General features: G+C 31.7%; 1 protein-coding gene across 1 annotated transcript; it reads right to left on the reverse strand.

The window, feature by feature from the left end:
- Positions 1–18140: 18140 nt before the first annotated feature.
- Positions 18141–20072, reverse strand: LOC149876785 (E3 SUMO-protein ligase ZBED1-like). Its single transcript, XM_090075146.1, has 2 exons — positions 18932–20072; positions 18141–18726 (listed from the first exon to the last, which is right to left on the reverse strand). The coding sequence occupies exons 1-2, from the start codon at positions 19941–19943 to the stop codon at positions 18410–18412; spliced, it is 1329 nt and encodes a 442-aa protein (XP_089931272.1). The 5' UTR covers positions 19944–20072; the 3' UTR covers positions 18141–18409.
- Positions 20073–20379: the final 307 nt, after the last annotated feature.

The following is a 20379-nucleotide window of genomic DNA, read 5'->3' on the forward strand; positions in this document are numbered from 1 at the left end:
CAAATGGGGTTGCCACTCTCATTGCCAGTGAATAGACAATTTTGAGAGTCATTGTTCTTATAAAACGAGATGACTCTCTTTAAAGAAACAATGAGTTCCACATGTTTACGACCCTTTAAAATACAATTTGATGTTTTGGGATGGAAGAGATGGCTACCACTTCAATCTCCAACAAAACCAACCTAATGGTTGTGAATTAAAAAGAAAATGCCATATATCCGTAATGGATTTTTATGCATCAATGCTGATGATCTGATGTCAAGTACATGTCAAAACTGGTGGTGTCACCAACCCACTGCTGGCCTGTTCTGTTTCATCAGTTCAATACAGACATATATGCCTTAGTGGAATCTCTGCGTAGAATCTCAACAGCGGAATCAAGCATGCCTTGTTGTTGGCAAGCTTCGCAAATACTTTCTAAAACTGTATCATAACAGTAAAATAAATAAAAAAATAAATAAGTTCTAAGTATTTTTTTAAACAACATTCTCTTTAAAAATATACCTCAAACCTTCAAAATTTATACTTTAGATCAAAAATAAATTTTTTTGGTTGTTAAATGTTTTGTTTCAAGACCTTTGGCCACCACTGTAAATTAGACTGATGTGTTTTTAATGAAAAACTTGTGCAACTACATTGTGCCTTTCAGCAGGAGTTCGGTATTGACCACCTGTAAAAGTGGTCAATATTGGATGCACACCATATCAAAATTGTGTGCATCCAATATTGGCAGCAGAACTATCTGTTTCGATAGCATTTCTAAGGTGATCATTTGATTGTCGTCCGGATTACTGTCTTCAAGAAGCAGCCTTTTGCAGATCACCTGCAAAAATTCTGGAGTTGGTTACCGTTTTTTTTAATCGCCGTAATCCTTCATATACACGTCCGCTGTGGGAAAGCCATAAAGAAAATATGTTAGAAAACATACTCTTTTTTGCCAGAAGGCAAACCAACTATGACACACTCAACTTTACATCAAAATTTTTTAATAAGGCTCCTCAACCAGATTTCTACAAAACTCCTCTCTGGATTTGGTTTGCTTTGTACAGATAGAACAACTGAAATGGCACTTTGTAATTTCCAATACTCTTCTCCAATTGGCTGCAAAAGGATATCAAACGAAAGGACGTTTCCTCTGCAAACTTTTGCAATTTAGTGCAAGCTTCATGGAACTTCAGAGTGCAGTTTTTCCAAACAATGTTCAAAAACGAACCAAAAACTAGTTAACTACTGCAAGTGGTTGTATGAAAGAGCTATTTTAGCTCCACGGAATGATGCTGTAAATGCAATCAGTTTGTAAATTCTCAGGCAATTACCCGGGCAAAATCAATTCTCTTATTTGATAAATACACCTTCTGACAATAATTGAGTTGAACTCGACAAGAGTCGAGTTTCTTACCTCTTTTGAACTCAAAAAAATCCCCCCACATTTTTGAAAGTTGGCTCACCAATAATCCTCCTTAGGAATTAGGATGGCCAAAGGTTGCGCAATGGCACAAAACTTTGCGTCAAAAACTCTTGCCTTAAAGTATTGATGCTACCATACTGACTGTCAGTGCTGACAGGGAGGATGTTTTAATACCGCGCGTATCACTTATTAAATCAGCTTTTGTGGTTTGATGAAAAACAGCAAAGATTGTCTACCCTTCTGCTGAAAACAGCATAAACCAGCTCCAGATATTATCTTCTTTAAGAATAGTGTTTTTGATCAACATACTCTACTTTTGCCAAAGTGCTCTTCTCAAATGAGAAATGATTCCATTTGACAGAAATTTTCTTTAAAAGAAGTGTTCTACATTCAACAAGCTGGAATATCCAGTGCACTGCACCGTATGTATGTGTGTGTGTGTGTATATATATATATATATATATATATATATATATATATATATATATATATATATATATATATATATATATATATATATATATATATATATATGAAGACCACACTGGAAAAACAATCAAGTTACATTTTAATTGTTATGTATAAATTAGATTTTAAACTTCAAAACACCATAGTTCACTTATTTGTTAAAGTTAAATATCTGTAAAAATTGATCGGTTTTCTAGTAATATAGTCAACTATATGTATAAAAAAATATATAGTTAAACTGCAGTCAAATAACAGGGGCAAAAACCCAAAAACAATAAAAATTTAGCTTGATCGTTTTTCCAGTGTGGTCTTCATATATATATATATATATATATATATATATATATATATATATATATATATATATATATATATACATACACATATATTTACATATATGTATATACTTATAAAAAGGCATCACACAATACGAATTCTCTTAAATGCAAATTATAATTTATTATAAGGAATTTTCACTGTATTATTGTTACCAGCATCATTAGTTCGTAAAATTATATTAAGCTAACAAACAGTTTAAAATTACCTGACGTCAGCAGTTGAATGACTTTTTTACTATTCTTAATTCAATACTTAGTTTTAACAATTGGCCATTACCGAGATTAATATCGCCATTTAGAGGAGAACATTGGTGCCTCACGAACCTTCCGATCCAATTTTTTTGTCTCTAAGAGATTTAGTTTTCTCCCAGTTCATTTGTTCTGAAAATGACTTACTATGTGTGACTATTGGTCAATACTTTTTTGATGTTGCTGAGTTCGAGTTTTAGTTTATAACTTCGTTTTTCAAAGTATTTTTTTAAGCACTTACATTCAATTAAATAAGTTCCAGGCTGGCATTTGCCTGGTATTTAGATATACATTTTTTAATATTCGCAGTGAACGTAAGTTAGGATTAAATTTAAAAACTATTCTACATCCAGCTTTTCTAAATATTTTTCTTAATTTTAGAGATAGTAATGGTAATGATATTGTATGGAGAGCGTCATCATCGGATTGAATTTTCTCGTTTTTTACTAGTTTCGTTTGCATTACTTACCGTTTGGCTTTTCTCGTAACCATTTTCATTGAATATTTGAATTTGAAATATTATCTCATTTTTTAAATGTGAATCACGGCATATCGAGTAAGCTCTGTAAACATAATCTTTCAAAATTACGCCTAAAATTTTAGCATGATTTGAGTGAGGTTTAATATGAATTGAAATGATTTGAGTGAGGTTTAATATGAATATTTATAATGGCTTCTTTCCTGTACACTTTAAACTCGTTATTACCTTCGGTGTTGTTCATTATTGCTACATCGAGAAAAAAGTTTTATTTTCGCTTTCGATTTTCATTGCGTGTTTTATTGCAGGGTTTTGTTGGTTCAAAATAAGTTGGAATTGCTCTGGTTCCTGAATTTTTGAAAATCTAGCATGACCACCATCAACATATCTTAGATGGGACATTAAATCAAAAGGATGATTTAATATTGTTGCAACTTTAAAAGCATTTTCTTCGTAGTATTGTAAAAAAGATTCCGCCACTATGACTATGAACGAAAGACCAATAGGATCAGAATTCTCCAATTCATGAATTTCTTCGTTCCACAAGAAATAACAATGAGGTAAACAATATTCTATTAACTTTTTCGTTTCTAATATAGTATGCTTCGTAGAATATTTGTAGGAATTATCTTTATTTAATAAATCTAAAAGAATCAAAGTAGCTTCATTTTCCATGAGTTTGCTTTGTTAATAAAGTCAAAAGAATTTTTTAACCGTGTCTTGTTTTTGTTTAAGACAGGTTGTATTGCCTTTACTAAACAGCTAGATATTCCATTGTTGGGCTTGTTGATAGTTGATACTAAAAATCTCATTTGATAAAATTGTTCAGTTTTTTAGCTTTCATTAGACCATACATGCAAGGTCGGCTGGGGTCACTTTGATATATATTATCGTACTAAGTTTTTGAAAATTGTTGCTTTTTATTATGCTGTGAAAGTTAGGTACTGATTTTTGTAGCATAACTAGAAGTAGGATCCTTGCTTAAAAATTTTTCTGAAGCTTTCTCGTGTTCTATTCTAACAAAAATGTTTCCTTTATCAAACAGATATGTATCGAGAAGTTTGCTTTCCTTTTCCTATTTTTCATTTTCTTGCTAAATTTCCGCTAATTTCTCTGTCCATTTTTTGTTCTTTTAAAACATTTTTTCTCGAACCCTGTGCATTTTCAATCTTGTTGTTATTTCAGCTTTAAAGCAAAAGACTCTGTTAATACAATAATTTCCATATAAGGAATATTTCTCAAAGAAGATACAAAGTGTGAGCCAACATAAAAAAGATCGTTTTAGTGTTTGGAATCTCGTTACTGCATAGAACTGCACAGATCAATGAAATCCACGTTTTTCTTGCGGTGGGTCTTCTAATGTAGATATAACTTTGATTTTTTTTATGTATGCTTAAATTCTTTATAGAAACAAAATAATCAACAGTGTATTTTGATTACCCGCCTTAAAATAAAAAAAAAAAGGGGTGGGGGGGGGGAGCCCACCCCAGTTGATTTCTTTTAAATACTATAATATACAAATAATAGTAAAAGTTTATTAAACAAAAATTACAAAATTCAACAAAATATAGTTAACTAGCTGTAATTAGCAGCCTCATGTTCACAAAACAGTTGTTCTATGGCATCAACATCAGGATACAAATCAGTGCTGCTATCTGATCCAGTGTATTATGTAGGTATAAATGTATTCAGGATCTGAATACATTTATACCTTCTATTTCAGGAAACTCTTTCAAAAGCTGAGCTGGTGTTTTCTGCTCAGCTGATTTAAGGTAGGCAGCTATGATCTTTGAGGATTGTACGGTCCAGTTGCTTTTGAATTTGAGCAGCTTTTGCAGCTTATACTCAGACTTAACTTGATACACTATTTCCTGTACCAGCATTACAGCCATCTCACTACAATCATTGACGACAGCCAAGATTTTGACGTACGACTGAAACTCTAAATAATCAGAGTCTATATTCCAGAAGCTAGCTGGATAAATCATCCATCTGGACTTGGAATTGTCAGGGTCTAAAATCTCAAAAATTAGCCACGATTCAGCAGTGATAAAGTCAACCAGTTTTGCCCGCTGTCAAGTACAGACATGTCTTTTACTTCAGGCAAAAAACCTTTATTGTTGTGTCTACCCATGTTATAATCATTTGGTATGGGTATGTTATAGTGCTTTTTGGCGATCCTCTCCTTTTCTTGTTCAGTAATTGAATTGTCTGAATTTGCCAGCACAATTGGAACAACAGTTGGATCCAGGTACCAGCTATGGTTTCCCCATGATTTAAAAACTGCACTTGCAGCAGGTTCATCCTCAAAATACCTGGACATCTTCCAAACAGAATTCAAGTCCTGATAAAGAAAAAATGATATATTTTTGTAATTTTTTAAATTTACAGTTAATGCATGAAATTTAGTAATAGAAAATTTATATTTAAACTTAATGCTTGTACTTTGTTTAAATACCTGTAATGGAGCAATGTCTGGCTTCTCATTAGTCAGAAACTTGGGTGCATAGAAGATAGCAATAAACTTGCCCATCCTGGTGATGAGAGCTGAATCCAGATCGATATTGTTCTGCACAAAATCTTTAAGAAGGAGAATATTCATGTAATAAATACCTTTGGCCATGAATCTGGCATGATGCATAGCACCAGGTTTCTTAAACTTGCAGATAAAGCTTGGGTCCAGGTACATAAGACATAATTCTGCCAGCTCATGGTAGTTATCTCTCTTCTTACCAGTCTAAAAGTTTATTATGTTTTTATTGAATGTTTCCTAAATCTAAATACTATTACGCAATTAAAAAAATGCTTCTAAAAATAATTACATAGAGTTTTAATAAATGTCTGCTTACGATATTTTTAAATTAACCTCTGAGTTTTTAAAAGCTTTGGTTTTTACTATCTCCATAAGTTGGTTCTTTGCTTCAATGGCTTGAGCTTCTAGCCAAGTTTCACAAACAGATTTCCATTCAAACCTATTTAGCTGGCAACTTTCAGTATCAATGGAATGCCATTGTTTATGAAGTAATTTAACCCTTTAACTACCGCTAAATAAATTGTGCCGACTATTTCCGGCGCTTGAAAATAAAAATAATACCATGCCCGAATATTCCGGAAGCTTTACATAGACTTTCTTATGACATTGGATTTATATTGCTTACGTTTTCAAAAATGTCGTTCAATAAAAAAGTTTACTCTTTGCAAGAGGTAATAAATTACTTTAGTAGTTTGGATTGTGACGATGATGACGAAGACAGTGGAGAAGATATTAGTGATGGTTCTCACGATGAGATTGAATCAAGTATTAGTAATTTTAAGGAAGGTTGTACTAATGTTGAAGACATTGAAATAAATATTAACAATTTTGATGAAGATCGTGCTATTGTAGACGTACACAACGAGAATATCAAAGAAATGGAAGTTGAAAGTCCTTTAGATTATCATATAGTAAATGAAAATCAAGTCAGCAACCTTTGGACTTGTCCCAACTTTTTAAAGAGTACATGGAAGCCTGCAAATAGTGAATTACCAACACTACATCAGTTCCTAGGTCAACCTGGTTTTAATGTTGAGATTTCTGACTCTAGACCAATAACATATTACCAATTATTTGTTACTGATGATTTATTACATCATTTGGTTGTTCAAACTAATCTTTTTGCTCAACAATTTATTGAAACGCGCAGAAATATACCAAAACATTCCTATGTTCGTTTTTGGAACCCAACAACTCTTTCTGAAATGAAAAAGTTTCTAGGTTTGATCTTGACTATGGGTTTAGTTCATAAACCTGCTACACACTTTTATTGGTCAACTGATAAAATATTTCAAACACCTGTGTTTAATACAGTTATGTCTCGTAATCGTTTTAATTCACTATTAAAGTTTTTTCATATAAATGATAACCGAAATTTTCCTAATCCTAATGATCCAAATCGAGATAGATTATACAAGTTACGACCAGTTATAGAGGAACTTTTTGAGAAATTTCAAAGTGTTTATACTCCAAATCAATGAATTGCAGTAGATGAGTCATTGTTACTATGGAAAGGTAGACTACTATTCAAACAATATCTTCCTCTTAAAAGAGCCAGATTTGGAATAAAACTGTTTTGCCTATGTGAAGACTCTGGATACATGTACCGTTTCAGAATTTATACCGGAAAACAAACTCCAACTGATGCTATTGATATTCAACTACCAGAAGAATGTAAAAGCTTCAATAATACTGAAAAAATTGTTGTATACATGATGTTGCCACTTCTGAATAAAGGTTATACTAATTGGATGGATAATTAGTACTCTTCATGTAGGCTTTTCCACTTTCTGCACCACTATGGAACAACAGCATGTGGAAAAATTCGATCAAATCGCATTCCACTAGTTGTAAAAAATGCAAATGTTCTGACTAATGAAACTGCTGCATTTCGCTTTGGCCCACCTCTATGTTTAAAGTACAAAGATAAAAAAGATGTTTATATGCTTAGTAGTCAACATGATAAAACTGTATCTCCAGTAAAAAGACGTAGAGGAAGACCTCCTTTCTAAGTAAACACAAAACCAAGATGTATTCTAGAGTACAACTATAATATGGGTTCAGTTGACAAACACGAACAAATGTTAAAACCTTATTCAATTGCCAAAAAAAGTATGAAATGGTATAAAAAATTAACATTTCATTTGCTGCATATTGCCTTGTTAAATAGTTACATCTTATACAAGAAAAACTATCCCAACACTAAACTCTTAAAGTTTCAACATGATGTTGCTGCATATTTGGTATTTGATGGTAACAATTCAGTTGATTTTATAAAAGAAAGAGAAAACGGGGATGCTCCATCAAGACTTAAAGAGAGACATTTTCCTGACACCTTAGTTCCTACTGCAACTTGGAAAAAACCACAGGCAAGTTGCCGTGTATGTTCTAGAAAAGGTGTTCGAAGAGATGTCAAGACCATTTGCCCTTCATGTCCAGGCAAACCAGGCCTTTGTGCATCACCATGTTTAAATTATGGCATACTGAAATAGAGTATGGAGATTAACTAGGAAACAACTAGCTTTTCATACTAATAACAAACATCTTGAAGCAGTGTTGTTATATTATGTGTATCTATTAACTGTAAAAATTGTGTTCTGTTTTTAAATTGTAAAAAACTTTAGAAATAAAATATTTTAAGTTAGTTGTTATTATTTAGTTGAACTAGTTAAGTCCATATAACTATGTAACTTTATGATATTATTTTAATAAAAAATACTAAATGTTTTTTCTTATTTTATTATATTTGCGACATCAACCTTTTTTTACATAAAAATAATAGTTATGTTATTTTGCTAAAAAAAGAAAATTTTAAATACAGTATATTTTTTAACTACGTAAACTGAACTGCCTATTTTAAAAAAGTTTTCGCATTAAAATTTCAGTTATTAACAATCGTTGTTAAAATATTAAAACTTATAAATAAGAATTAGGGTTTACAACAAAATATGTTTTGTTTACCTTTCGTAAACAAAACATTTTATAGAATTTCTACAAAACTACACTAATTTTACGGAAGATTTAACCGGTAAACTTAATGGTATAAACAATTTTTTATTTTCGGCCGCTTTTGGTAGTTAAAGGGTTAAAAAGAGGGTTTTCAGGACCAACAGTGGCCTTGCAACCAATAGTCTTTTTGAAATGATTGATGTGGACCTCTTCTACGTGGTGACGACAGGCCAACATCAGTAAGGGGTTGCCAAGGTCAGATCTCAATCTTAAAAGTACAAAGCGTTCATACATTTTATATTTACCACAGTCAAATTATTATCAATATTTCTGTAGCCTTACATAATTGTTATAGTACTTTAAAAATTCAAACAACAAAGTTAGTAATAAGATTTTAAAAATATATTCTTATTTTTATTTACCTGTATATAGCTCCACACAGTTTTCCAATATTGCTGCTGGTAGTGTCAAAGCATAAAGAGTGCACATTGTCGGCTATGTCCATCTCCTTCAAAAGTTCACTGATTGCATTAAACAGGTTTAGGCCAGTGCCAGATTCAATACCTGGTGCACCTAGAAGATAATTCTTACCATTAAAACTTACAAGTACACAGATCCTGTCCTTCGCTTTGTCACAGTGCTCAGGTATTAAATCCTTTATTGTTTTCCCATCAAAATGTAGTTCAAGCTCGCCACCTTTGTGGTTAATATGATACTGCAATAATTTTTTTAACTTTTCAAAATCTTCATCAAGTATCTTCTTTTTCATTATATATACACTTGAATATGAAAGAGGCAGTTTATCTGGATTACCTCCCCCTTCAATAACCAAATTTGTTAGAGTAGCAGTTATCTTATTGGCAGATATGTTGGCTCCCAGAGCTATTCTCATTGCGTTATGCGACCGATCCTTGGCTTGTCTTGTGCTGTGACTTCTTCAAATTCATATACTTTGTGATATATGCCTTGATATTCATGATCAGCCTACTAGCACTGATAACTGGGAATCCAGATCTAAGCCCCGTAAACATGAGTGATCCTAAAATGCATTCATTTTGACACTGCACTGTTACTGTGGTATATACCATTCTATTTAAAAAACGGAGGGTTATTAAAATACATTTCGCTATTTTTTTAAAATAGTTATTATTTAATTTATAGTTTTAAATTGGAAATTATTTGGCTTGAATACACTTTTATCCAACCTGAAACCAACACCAAGCTGGCAAGATATCAGTGAGTCAATTTTTGTATTCTGTAGCTTCTTTTCCTGGAGATATAGCAGATGCTTCAAAACATCAATCCTGAGAGGAAGCATAACAGATGTCATTTTTGCAGAATTTCCAACTAAAAAATTATTCTTCATCCTGGTACTCTGGCGGCGTTTTATGGCCTTGTGAGAGCTGGAGCAACCACTACCACTGTTAACAGGCTCTAATTCTCTCTTTCTTGTTCTTATTTTTTAATTCTGTTAACTTTTAAATTGGAAGAAATCTGAACCAAGCTTTAAAAATCATTTTCAACAATTTCTTTTTCTACTTCAATGTCATACATTTCCATAATGATAATTGCGTCAACAGGGGCTTCCTCAATGTCATTATTTGGGTCATCATTTAGATGTTATTTTGATGACACCTCTAATGGTGGATTGGGAACTTGCACAAAAGTAGACTACAGCCTGTTACATTGCAACTTTTGACTAACAACATTTTAAAATAATATTTCACTCAAACTTGTAACATGGATCCAAGTAGTTGGCAACCAGGTAGACAACTTGTCTGGAAACAACCATTCTAATTTCGGAGCTGATTTCTGCATTGAATTGTAGAGCAAACTTCTTTTCCAAACCACTTGACATATGATCGGCAAATCCCTGAAGATGATGAAGTTGTGGAACCTCAAGGTGATTGGTAGGGGCATTGTCTGAGGTCAATTTTTTGCTGATCTGTCGAACTAATTTGAAGAATATGTAAATCTCCGCAAGTTTCTCGAACTCGTCTGGTGTCGGAATCAACTTCTGAAAATTTTCAAATCCCGATGCATCACGTTCATGTCTTGAGTATCGAGCTAGAAGGAGCAGAGCCGGTTTAATTTCCAAGACTGATTCAATGGTGTCACACTTTGAACTCAAATGGGTTCGTGCGGATGAAATCAATTTTTTGAAAGGAATTTTCTTCTTTTCACAGGCCTTTCTAAGACACTGCTTGAATATTGTTGACTGATGAGCTGTCAGTGCAATTTTTTCAGAAGACCTACGAGCTTTGGCTGCCACTTATTGGGGCTGTCTTCGACCACTTGAGAAGTTTGCAGCGAAGTGCTAGTTTGCCTTTTTTCTTCCTCAATTGCTCTCTTCAAACAGTTATGAAGAATATGAGCAATGCAGTTCAGTTTGGTTAGGAACATAGGTTCTTCTGTTTCCCGATTGCGAACTGTATCTCTGACTCCAGCAACAATATTCTGCCCCTTGTCAGTGACGCAAAACAGTTAGAGGTTCCTAAATGTAGGTATATCTTGCTTAAGTTGCTCTATTTGATCTTGTAACCACACAGCAATGTTGTTCCCTGTGACGCGTTTTTCAAATGGAGAGCACCTAAGCATCAGCTTTACAGCTGATTTACAGCTTATTACAGATTGTAGCGATTTTAAGTAACAATAAGCAATTTACAGCGATGATTAGAGGTTTTAAGTGAGTGCACTAATTAAGAGAGTTTTATTAGTGAGTGCACAAATTAATAAAATTCAATTTAATTTTTAATAAATATGGCCCTACGGTTTCTTTAATTGATTCCTTAATTTTCAACAAACCGACATGTTCCTTCGGATGATGAAATTGAAAGTGGCGCCAACTAGTCGATGTTGATGATCTGTTTGCCGTTAAGAAATTCAAATGACTGCATGGACAAAGTTTGCAGCAGATGAACTTCCCTAACAGTTGATGAACTCCTTTTTCAGAATCATTCGGTTCCCGGAAATACTGCCAAATTAGGGAGCATTTTTGTTGTGCAACTCCCCAGTAAACATTAAGTAGTCGGACCGGCGGAGGACCGCTGTCAGCATTTATGCCGTGCCCACGTCGGCCGCCCACTGTGGTGCCGTGCTGTCTTGTACATCGTATTTATATCGGTCCGTTTATTTGCAAGCTGAAGGTGGACCGATGGCGGCAAATCGCCAACTTTTTAACACCGGTCCGTTGGCGGCAAACCAATGTAGGTACGATAGCGGTTCAATGTAGGACCTTTAGTGGTTTTTAATACCGTTTCTAGGGATAGATATACTTGTTTACTTGCATTTTTAATTTTTTTTTACAAACTAATCTATTGCAAAGTTAACTGATAATGATATTTTTCAAGTAATTGAATCCTAAGAGTGAGTATTTTTATTTTAAGATTGCAACAGGCCGACACAATCTTGGCAAAGCACAGCCGATACTTTTGACCAAATGCTTAGATATATAGACACAAATAAATTCATAAATCATTGCAAATTTGTGAACAAATACGAATATAAAAGATACTCAGAAATACTAAAACATTTTATTAAGATATTACAAATTACATGTTAAAGTCATGATGAAATTGTTATCAATAAATATAATATACAAGAAATAGGCGGGTTAGTGTTTAATTTGTGTTTGCTGATCGATTCTTACAATATAAGCAGTTTATTTTGAAATCTGCTTTAGTGCTTTAGCTTTAAGCCATGTTTATCATCATTTCGATCAGATGCAATTTATAGTAGGCAATCATTTCGTGTTAAAAATCACTTTGCGTTACTTTACTCGTCTGCAGATTTCTAATTTTGCCGTGAAAATAGATATATAATCATAATTTAGCAATCAGAAATTTAAGAGATATTGCAATGAACATATTAAAAAGACACTATGTATCACAATACTTACAATAAATAAGACAACAGAACATTAGCCTTCTCATGCTTTACATGCATCTTTTGAAGGTGTCTTGTACTTTGTATTTTTGAAATCTTATATCCTAGAGTGTTTATAGTAAAAGAACGTTTGTAAACAAAGAAAATTTTAATGCTCAAGCTGTAAGGTTTTTTGAGTTAAAAAAGGAAGCATCTGATAAACAATTTAAAGAATATCTCTTGGATGAAAAGTTTTTGGCTAAAAAGTTAAATTGTTCTAAACTTTGTAAAAAATGTCTAAAACATCACTGTTTCTTTTTAACCTGTCATTTTTTTAAAAAGAGTATACTCTTTTTAAAAAAATGACAGGTTAAAAAGAAACAGTGACTACAAGGAGTATACTCTTTTTAAAAAAATGTATAACAGTATATAATATTAATATATAATAGTATAGTAGTATATAATAGTATAATAGTATATAATAGTATAATAGTATATAATAGTATAATAGTATATAATAGTATAATAGTATATAATAGTATAATAGTATACAATAGTATAATAGTATACAATAGTATACAATAGTATAATAGTATATAATAGTATAATAGTATATAACAGTATTATAGTATATAATAGTATTATAGTAGATGGTAGTATTATAGTATATAATAGTATTATAGTATATAATAGTATTATAGTATATAATAGTATTATAGTGTATAATAGTATTATAGTATATAATAGTAGTATTTAAATAATACCATTTCTCAGGGTAAATACCATATTTTGATTAATAAGCCAAAATAAACGATTAATAAACGATAAGCGAGTCAAAACGATCCAACTAAATGAGATAGATTCTAGTTGTATTGACTCAAAGTTGGTAAAAAAAACAGATATTAGATAAAAATATTGTAAAAGTTGTCACATTTTGTATATTCAAATATGAAAAAAGGGTGAATGAAACGACTTCTTTAACATTATTTTCAGACTTAGCTCACCCAAAAACATAGGAACCAGACGAAATTGTTAAAATGTGTTTTTATAGCTGGATTGTGAAGTTATTACTTTATAAAATATTAAGGGTTATGCAATTTGAGATTCTACTGAGCTAAGTTCATCTGTAGCAGCCGTTAAACAGAATTGGTTCTGGCTTTAAAACTATTTAGAGATAAAGGTTTGATATGAAAAACAACCAAAAATGATTTTTAGTGCAATGTTTATTTTCAACACAGGGCCAGTAAATTACACAATCGAACCTATAGTGATGTTGTAAAGAAATTATAATTATAATATTTTTATTTGTTATAATATTATATTATATAATGTTGAAAAATTCTTCTCCCTACCACCTAGAAGTTATCTCGCTCTACCACCTAAAACAGAACACTAAATAATTTGCCGGAATTATAATCTGTAGTTTGCTTGCAGTATATGTTTAGTAATGCTATTGCATGGCTCCATATATTTAAATATTAAAAATTTTTCGCATTTACTATTACTTGATATTTTTCTTCAAATTTTTATTACTGTTTTTTTTTAGGCCACTAAAAGCAGTTAATGTTGATTTTGGGTAATTTGTGTGTATCTTTTATCATGCATATATCACCTATTATGTATGGATTGTGTATTATACAAGGGTTGTATTATAGTTAAGAATAAAGTTCTTGTTTTGGCTTTTAAGTTTTTGAGTCATGTTTGTTGACCTGAGAGTGAGATTTTTATATTTAGCATTTTTTCCTACTTGGAGTTTTTTAATCGAAATTTTAGTATTTGCTATTTGCATAGATAATACTTAAGATTATGATAATTATTAATATATTATAGTTTGCATATTCTCTAAAATGTAAAGGAATGCGAAATGAAATACAAGAGCATAATAAATTTACTTTCATATATTAATGAAATTAAATAATATTATTATTGAAATATAATCGAATATTATAATGTTAGTGAGATATTTTTGGGGTGATTTATTGTGTATTTTGATGTTTCAGCCACCGGTGGTCGACGTGGCGCCAATGGTAAAATATAATAGTTGGTGCCGCATTGGCCACACTGCCGTTCAATTAAAAATCAGAGAGGCCGTGTCGGCCTTGTTAAATAGTAGTTAAATACAAGGCGCATCCCCGACGGGCAGAATGACAAGCACTGATCTCAAAATATAACTGAATAGTGTATTCTATTGTTTTTTTTTTAAAAATTTGAAGCCCAAAATGGCCTCCCAAGATGGCGGCGATCAGAGCTTTTAGCGGTGACAGATGTACATTTTATAAGGCTTTTTACAGAAATATGAAAGAAAATAATTAAACAGAGTTATGAAAGGAAAACTAAACTATGAAATAAATTTTTAAAAAGTTTAAAGAATTGAAATGATTTTTAAAGAAATTAGACAATTAAAGAAGTTATTATTTAAATGTTGAAGTTAAAAATATTCGATATAATTTTTAAGCGCAATTTACGATTAAATTACACAGGCCTGCAAAATGAGAGTCATAACTTCCTCTCTGGAATTTGATAGCTGATTCTAGGGTATTTTGGTGCGCTGATTACGAATATGTACTTAGTTTTTCTCTATCATCTCCAGATTTTTCAAAAAAGGCACAGATAGAAAATAGCAAAAAAACAGAAGATTTCACATAAAAAAAATATATTTAAAACAGAACATTATTTTTAACTTAGAAAACTACTAAAATATAATAACAACTTAACACTAGTCTAAATAACATTTAAATTTCATTTGTGGAACCTGGTCCTTTTCTCCTGGAAGCTTCGGTTGTGCGATTTTCGCTTAAATTTCCGGTTTGGATCGTCACGCTTCAATAACTAACAATAGTCCGCCATCATGTTGGTATTCCATCTTCCTTGATACCGGACTTCAAGCTCTTTCAAATCTTGGTGAAATCTTTCGCCTTGTTCTTCGCTAACGGCTCCTAGATTTTCTGGGAAGTAATCAATATGAGAATTTAAGAAATGAAGTTTAATGCTCATATCACAACCCATTTCACCCAAATTGGAAATCATTTTGGCCACTATTTCTTTATAGTCGAAGCTTTTATTGTTCCCCAAAAATTTTGTCACCACTTCCTTAAATGACTGCCATGCTTGCAACTCGATATCATTAAGTTTTTCATCAAACTTTTCATCCGACATTAATTTCCTAATATCAGGGCCGACGAAAATTCCTTCTTTTATCTTAGCTTCTGATAAAGATGGAAAAACTGAATGCAGATATTTGAAGCCTTCCCCCTCACAAATTGCTTCATTATACCCAATTTGATGTGCAATGGTGGCAGTAAAACTTTTTCTCTGGGAACCAAACTCTGTTTAAGTACGTTTTTGAATCCTGGGGTTAGTTGATGTTGTTTATCCCGGCTATCCCACTCGCAAAGAAAGCACGGGTATTTTGTATAACCACCTTGTTGGCCTAGTAGCATGCCTATGATTTTCAAATCTCCACACAACATCCAACCATGTTGCTCATAAGCTATATTAGTCAAAAGCTTTTCCAAATTTTTGTAACATTCCTTTAAATGGACAGAATGTGCAACAGGTAACGAGGCATAGTATTCCCATATGCAGAAGAACTGCTTTCAAACTTCTTTTTGAGGAGACAATAAACAATCTCCACTCGTTAGGATCATATTCAATGTCGTACATTTTCGTCAAGCCTGGAATATCTTTACAGAACACTAAATCTTCATCTTCAGCGAAGAATGGAAGAAAATCTTTTTCTCTGTGACGGTACCATGAAAATGAAGTACCAGGTGCCAACATATTTCTTTCTTTTAATCGTGATCCGAGGAGTTCCGCTGCATCTTTGGGAAGATTCAAATCTCTTGTCAAGTCGTTTAAATGTGACTGTGAAAAGAGCTGACAAGCGTCAGAATCTCCATGAAATTCAGGATCAGATTAGTGTACATCCTCTTCCTCTATATCACAGTCAGAATTTTCAATTTGTAGAGCTGGAACCGGGGGCTGCACCATTTTTGAATTGCCAAATATTGCAGGCGTAACTGATGAGACGTTTGGATAGTTTACGTCCCTTTTATTTTTTGAATTGTATCCAGTTATGTCACAACAACAAAAGTAGCAATCTTTAACATGGTCGTTAGGCTCTCTCCATAGCACAGGCGAAACGATTTTGAAGCTATTTTTCTGTCCTTTTGACCACTTGCGAAGTTCTAATAAACAAGTCGTACAAATTTTATGAGGTGCCCAAGTTTTGTCTTGGTTACTTAAAGCGAGTCCAAAATAACTTTTATAAATATTTTTTACAAAGTCTGTAATACTGTTTTGTTGTTTTATCACCATAAATTTCCCGCAAATATAACAGAAACAATTAGGAGAGTTTAAACAACTTCGCGATGCCATTTTAAAGTTTATGTTGCAAGGTGCGCACTTCAACTGTTAAATTTCTAAATCAGTGCGGGTACTTATACAAAAATCCTTTGGTTTATCTTAATTACACCCTTTTCTAGTAATCTTCACAACAATTAGTTAATATTACCAAATCATCATGTAATAATCAGCTCATTACTAAATTAAGCCAAAATGACCCGTTTTTGACATGTTTAATGCGAATTACTAATACTTATTATGTAGTCATTAACAAATTACTAATTGGCGTTAATTGCTATGTTCCCTTACACTAATTATATGAAATAAAAATTGAGTTGAAGTAAATTAATTACGTTTTAGACATTTCAAAAGGTAGGCGCTCAAACATTTTAAAGCAAAATCTTAAATATTCCATATCAAAAAATCCTGACGTGATGGATTTTTTTAATTATTTTTCTCGTAATCAGCACATCAGAAACTATAAAAAACGTTACTCAGATTTTAAAGAGGAAAACCATTGCAGGCCTGTGTTATTATTTATGTATAATTTATGTACCTTTTAGTTTTTAGCTACCCAATGCAGAGTTAGAATGTTGATAGCATAACTGCATGGTAAGCGGCAGTGGTGTCTACTTACAATTTTAAGAAATTTTATATTTTCAATTTTTGTAGCAAGAAACCAGATATGTACATGTTGCATGAACTATTAGTGCTGTAAGCGCACACAACTAAGAGGATCCTTCTAGGATTATTTAATACTTGAATGTAAATAATGGATATAAAATTTAATAAGAATATTAATTACAAAATGTAATTTTTTAAATAATATATATTACTTTATATATTATTCTTTGTAATATTCCGGCTTTCAATAATTGTTTAGCCAATTGTTTTTCACTTGTTATTCAAAACAACTTTAAAAATTATTAAGGGAATTTTTTGAATACACATGTATGTTATCAAACATCATCAACACGTATGTTATTAAAAAATGTATGATACATATAAATTAATGTTTAAATGTTATTTATCCCTCAAAGTTTGGGAATAATCACTCCCAGTTTAAAATATTAATGTATGTAAAAACACCTTAAAAAACAATTTCTTAACCTATTAGTAAATTTTTTAGTATAGAAATATTTAATGAATTAACTTCTCATGTTTGACTCAGCTATAATTGATAACCGTTAATTTTGATTAACTAATCTTATTTCAGAAAACTATCCAAAAACGCATCTTTATCACCTGGGTAAAGAACAAGCTACCCCAATTCAAAAGCTACTGAAAAATATTTTTTTTATACGATATGATATATATATACAAAACAGCTATTTATATATAAATAGCTGTTTATATATATATATATATATATATATATATATATATATATATATATATATATATATATATATATATATATATATATATATACATATATATATATATATATATATATATATATATATATATTAATATATATATATATATATATATATATATATATATATATATATATATATTAGGGCTTGCATGCGATTAAAATTTTTAATCGCAATTAATCGCACGATTAAATTTTTTGATCATAATTAATCGCGCGATTAATCGAACATTATAATTTAAATAAATAAAGGAAACAAACAGGAAAAGTTTTTTAAATCATTTGATCTATTTGCATGCAAATGATAAAACATCATAAAAAAGTTCTAATTATAGTTTATATTGTTTCTAATACAACCAATAAAAATAAAATATTTTAAAAACTTGAAACAAAAAATTTCTTAAAGCCAGTCTTTTAAACATAATAACATGTTCAATGAATCTGGCAGCAGAGATGATCTGTGCTTGTCTGCAATGAATCCAGCGGTTGAAAACAGCCTTTCGCATGGAACTGTAGTCGCTGGAACTGACAAATATTTCTTTGCGATTGTTGCTAATCGAGGATATGAACCTTGATGTAGCTTCCACCACTGAAGAGGATCTGAATCCATTTTGGCGCAGGGTTCTTTTCGATATCGACTCACTTCATCTTCACTTGGGGAATCAACTTCATCCAGATCTGGTAGATTGAATGCCATTTTAAAATTTTTTGCTGATGGCTGTTGCAAAATAATTATTCAAATATTACCATAAATAAAGCATATAGATATTATCTAACTATTTCAATTAATATTATAGTACTCATAGAGTTTTATCTATTATTAAAACGATTATTTTAATAAATGCAATTTTGAATCTATTATTATGTCATTAGAATAATTCAATAAAAAAACAATATCAAATTTATTACTACAAAATGCTCAATTCTTTTGGTTCTTGTTCTATTGATACTGGTCTGAGGTCTGGAACAGATTCAAGAAGCTTCGATAATCTCTGCCAGACATTTGATCTTTCATTTGAAGCTATAAACGATAAATTTTTAAATCTTGAATCCAATGCTGACGAGATTTGCAACCAACTATCATTCGAAAAATCATTAATTCTGCGCTCCATTTCATTTACAAATTTTTCTTTAAATAGCGCGATGTAACGAGGATCATCATCTTGAATAACCATTTCACGTGATAAGTGGCATATAATTGGTAAAACCACCGAACTAGATACGTATTTATTACCACCTAACAATTCTGAAGCCACTTTGCATGGTTGCAAAACATCAGCAATTTTCTCCATTTTTTCCCACTCTCTTTCTGTCAAAGTCTGTAAGTAATGGTTTTGCTCATCAAGTGTTACTGTGATGGCTTTTTTATGTTTCAACATACGTCTCAGCATATTATACATGCTATTCCACCTTGTAACAACATGCTGAATTAGATTTTCTTGTGGCAGGTCGAGGTCAATCTGATTTTCATGTAATCCCATATTATTTGCTGGACTATGTTTAAAATGTCCAACAATTCTGTGACATTTAGCTAGTGTTATGTCAAATGCAGTCTCTTCAATGGCAGATTTTATAATTAGCTGAACAGTATGTGCGAAACATGGAAGATGTTTGAAGGGAAAACTTGATACAGCCTTTACAATGTTTCTACCGTTATCAGTACCAATAGAAAATATTTTTTCAAATAATCCCCATTCATCTGCAATATTTCTGATGTGGGTTGAAACATTGTCACTGGTGTGTCGGTCCAATGTTTGATGAACACCTAAGGCAAATGAGTTCAACATCCAGTTGTTATCTATCAAATGACATGTTAAACCAAGGTAACTGACATTACCCATTGAAGACCAATGATCACAGGTAATTGCTATACTAGTAGCCATGTTTACGAGGTCTTTTTTTTTTTTCTTCTCATCTTCATAGAGTGTTTGCATTTTAATTTTAATTGTGTTTTGACAGGGAAGATTGTAACTGTAGTCGGACGTTGCTGTTCGAATGACATTCGTCAAACCTGGATCTGTAACAATGTTGAGTGGTCGACAGCTACTGGCAACCCAGCAAACAATGGCGTCCGTAATTTCTTTTGATTTATCTGCAGAAATTTGTTTATTTACGCCATTTTGTGATTTAATACTGTCCTCAATTGTAAGTTGTTTTGAGGAACTCACGATCTTGTTTTGATTTTTACTAGTAGTTGCGAAGAACACGTGTTTACTGTTCAAATGATACTGAAGCGTTGTAAGACTTCGGTGATATGCAAATTCTTTGGAACAATATTTACAGATAACCAATTTTTTTGATTCGTCTTTAAAAATAAAGGCTCCGTTGAGGATAGATTGATTGCCGTTTGAACCCATAATTTAAATTATT

The sequence above is a fragment of the Hydra viridissima genome, unplaced genomic scaffold, assembly GCF_058129835.1.
Source record: "Hydra viridissima isolate aposymbiotic clone 2 unplaced genomic scaffold, HvirCarnegie_v1 scaffold_18, whole genome shotgun sequence".
Lineage (NCBI taxonomy): Eukaryota > Metazoa > Cnidaria > Hydrozoa > Anthoathecata > Hydridae > Hydra > Hydra viridissima.

Bases quoted from the DNA above. Each gene is read 5' to 3' on its own strand.
- LOC149876785 (XM_090075146.1), bottom strand. From the start codon at position 19,943: ATGCAAACACTCTATGAAGATGAGAAGAAAAAAAAAAAAGACCTCGTA. The intron at 18,727-18,931 runs TGAGCATTTTGT...TTTTGCAACAGC, and splicing joins AGAACAAGAACCAAAAGAAT to CATCAGCAAAAAATTTTAAA.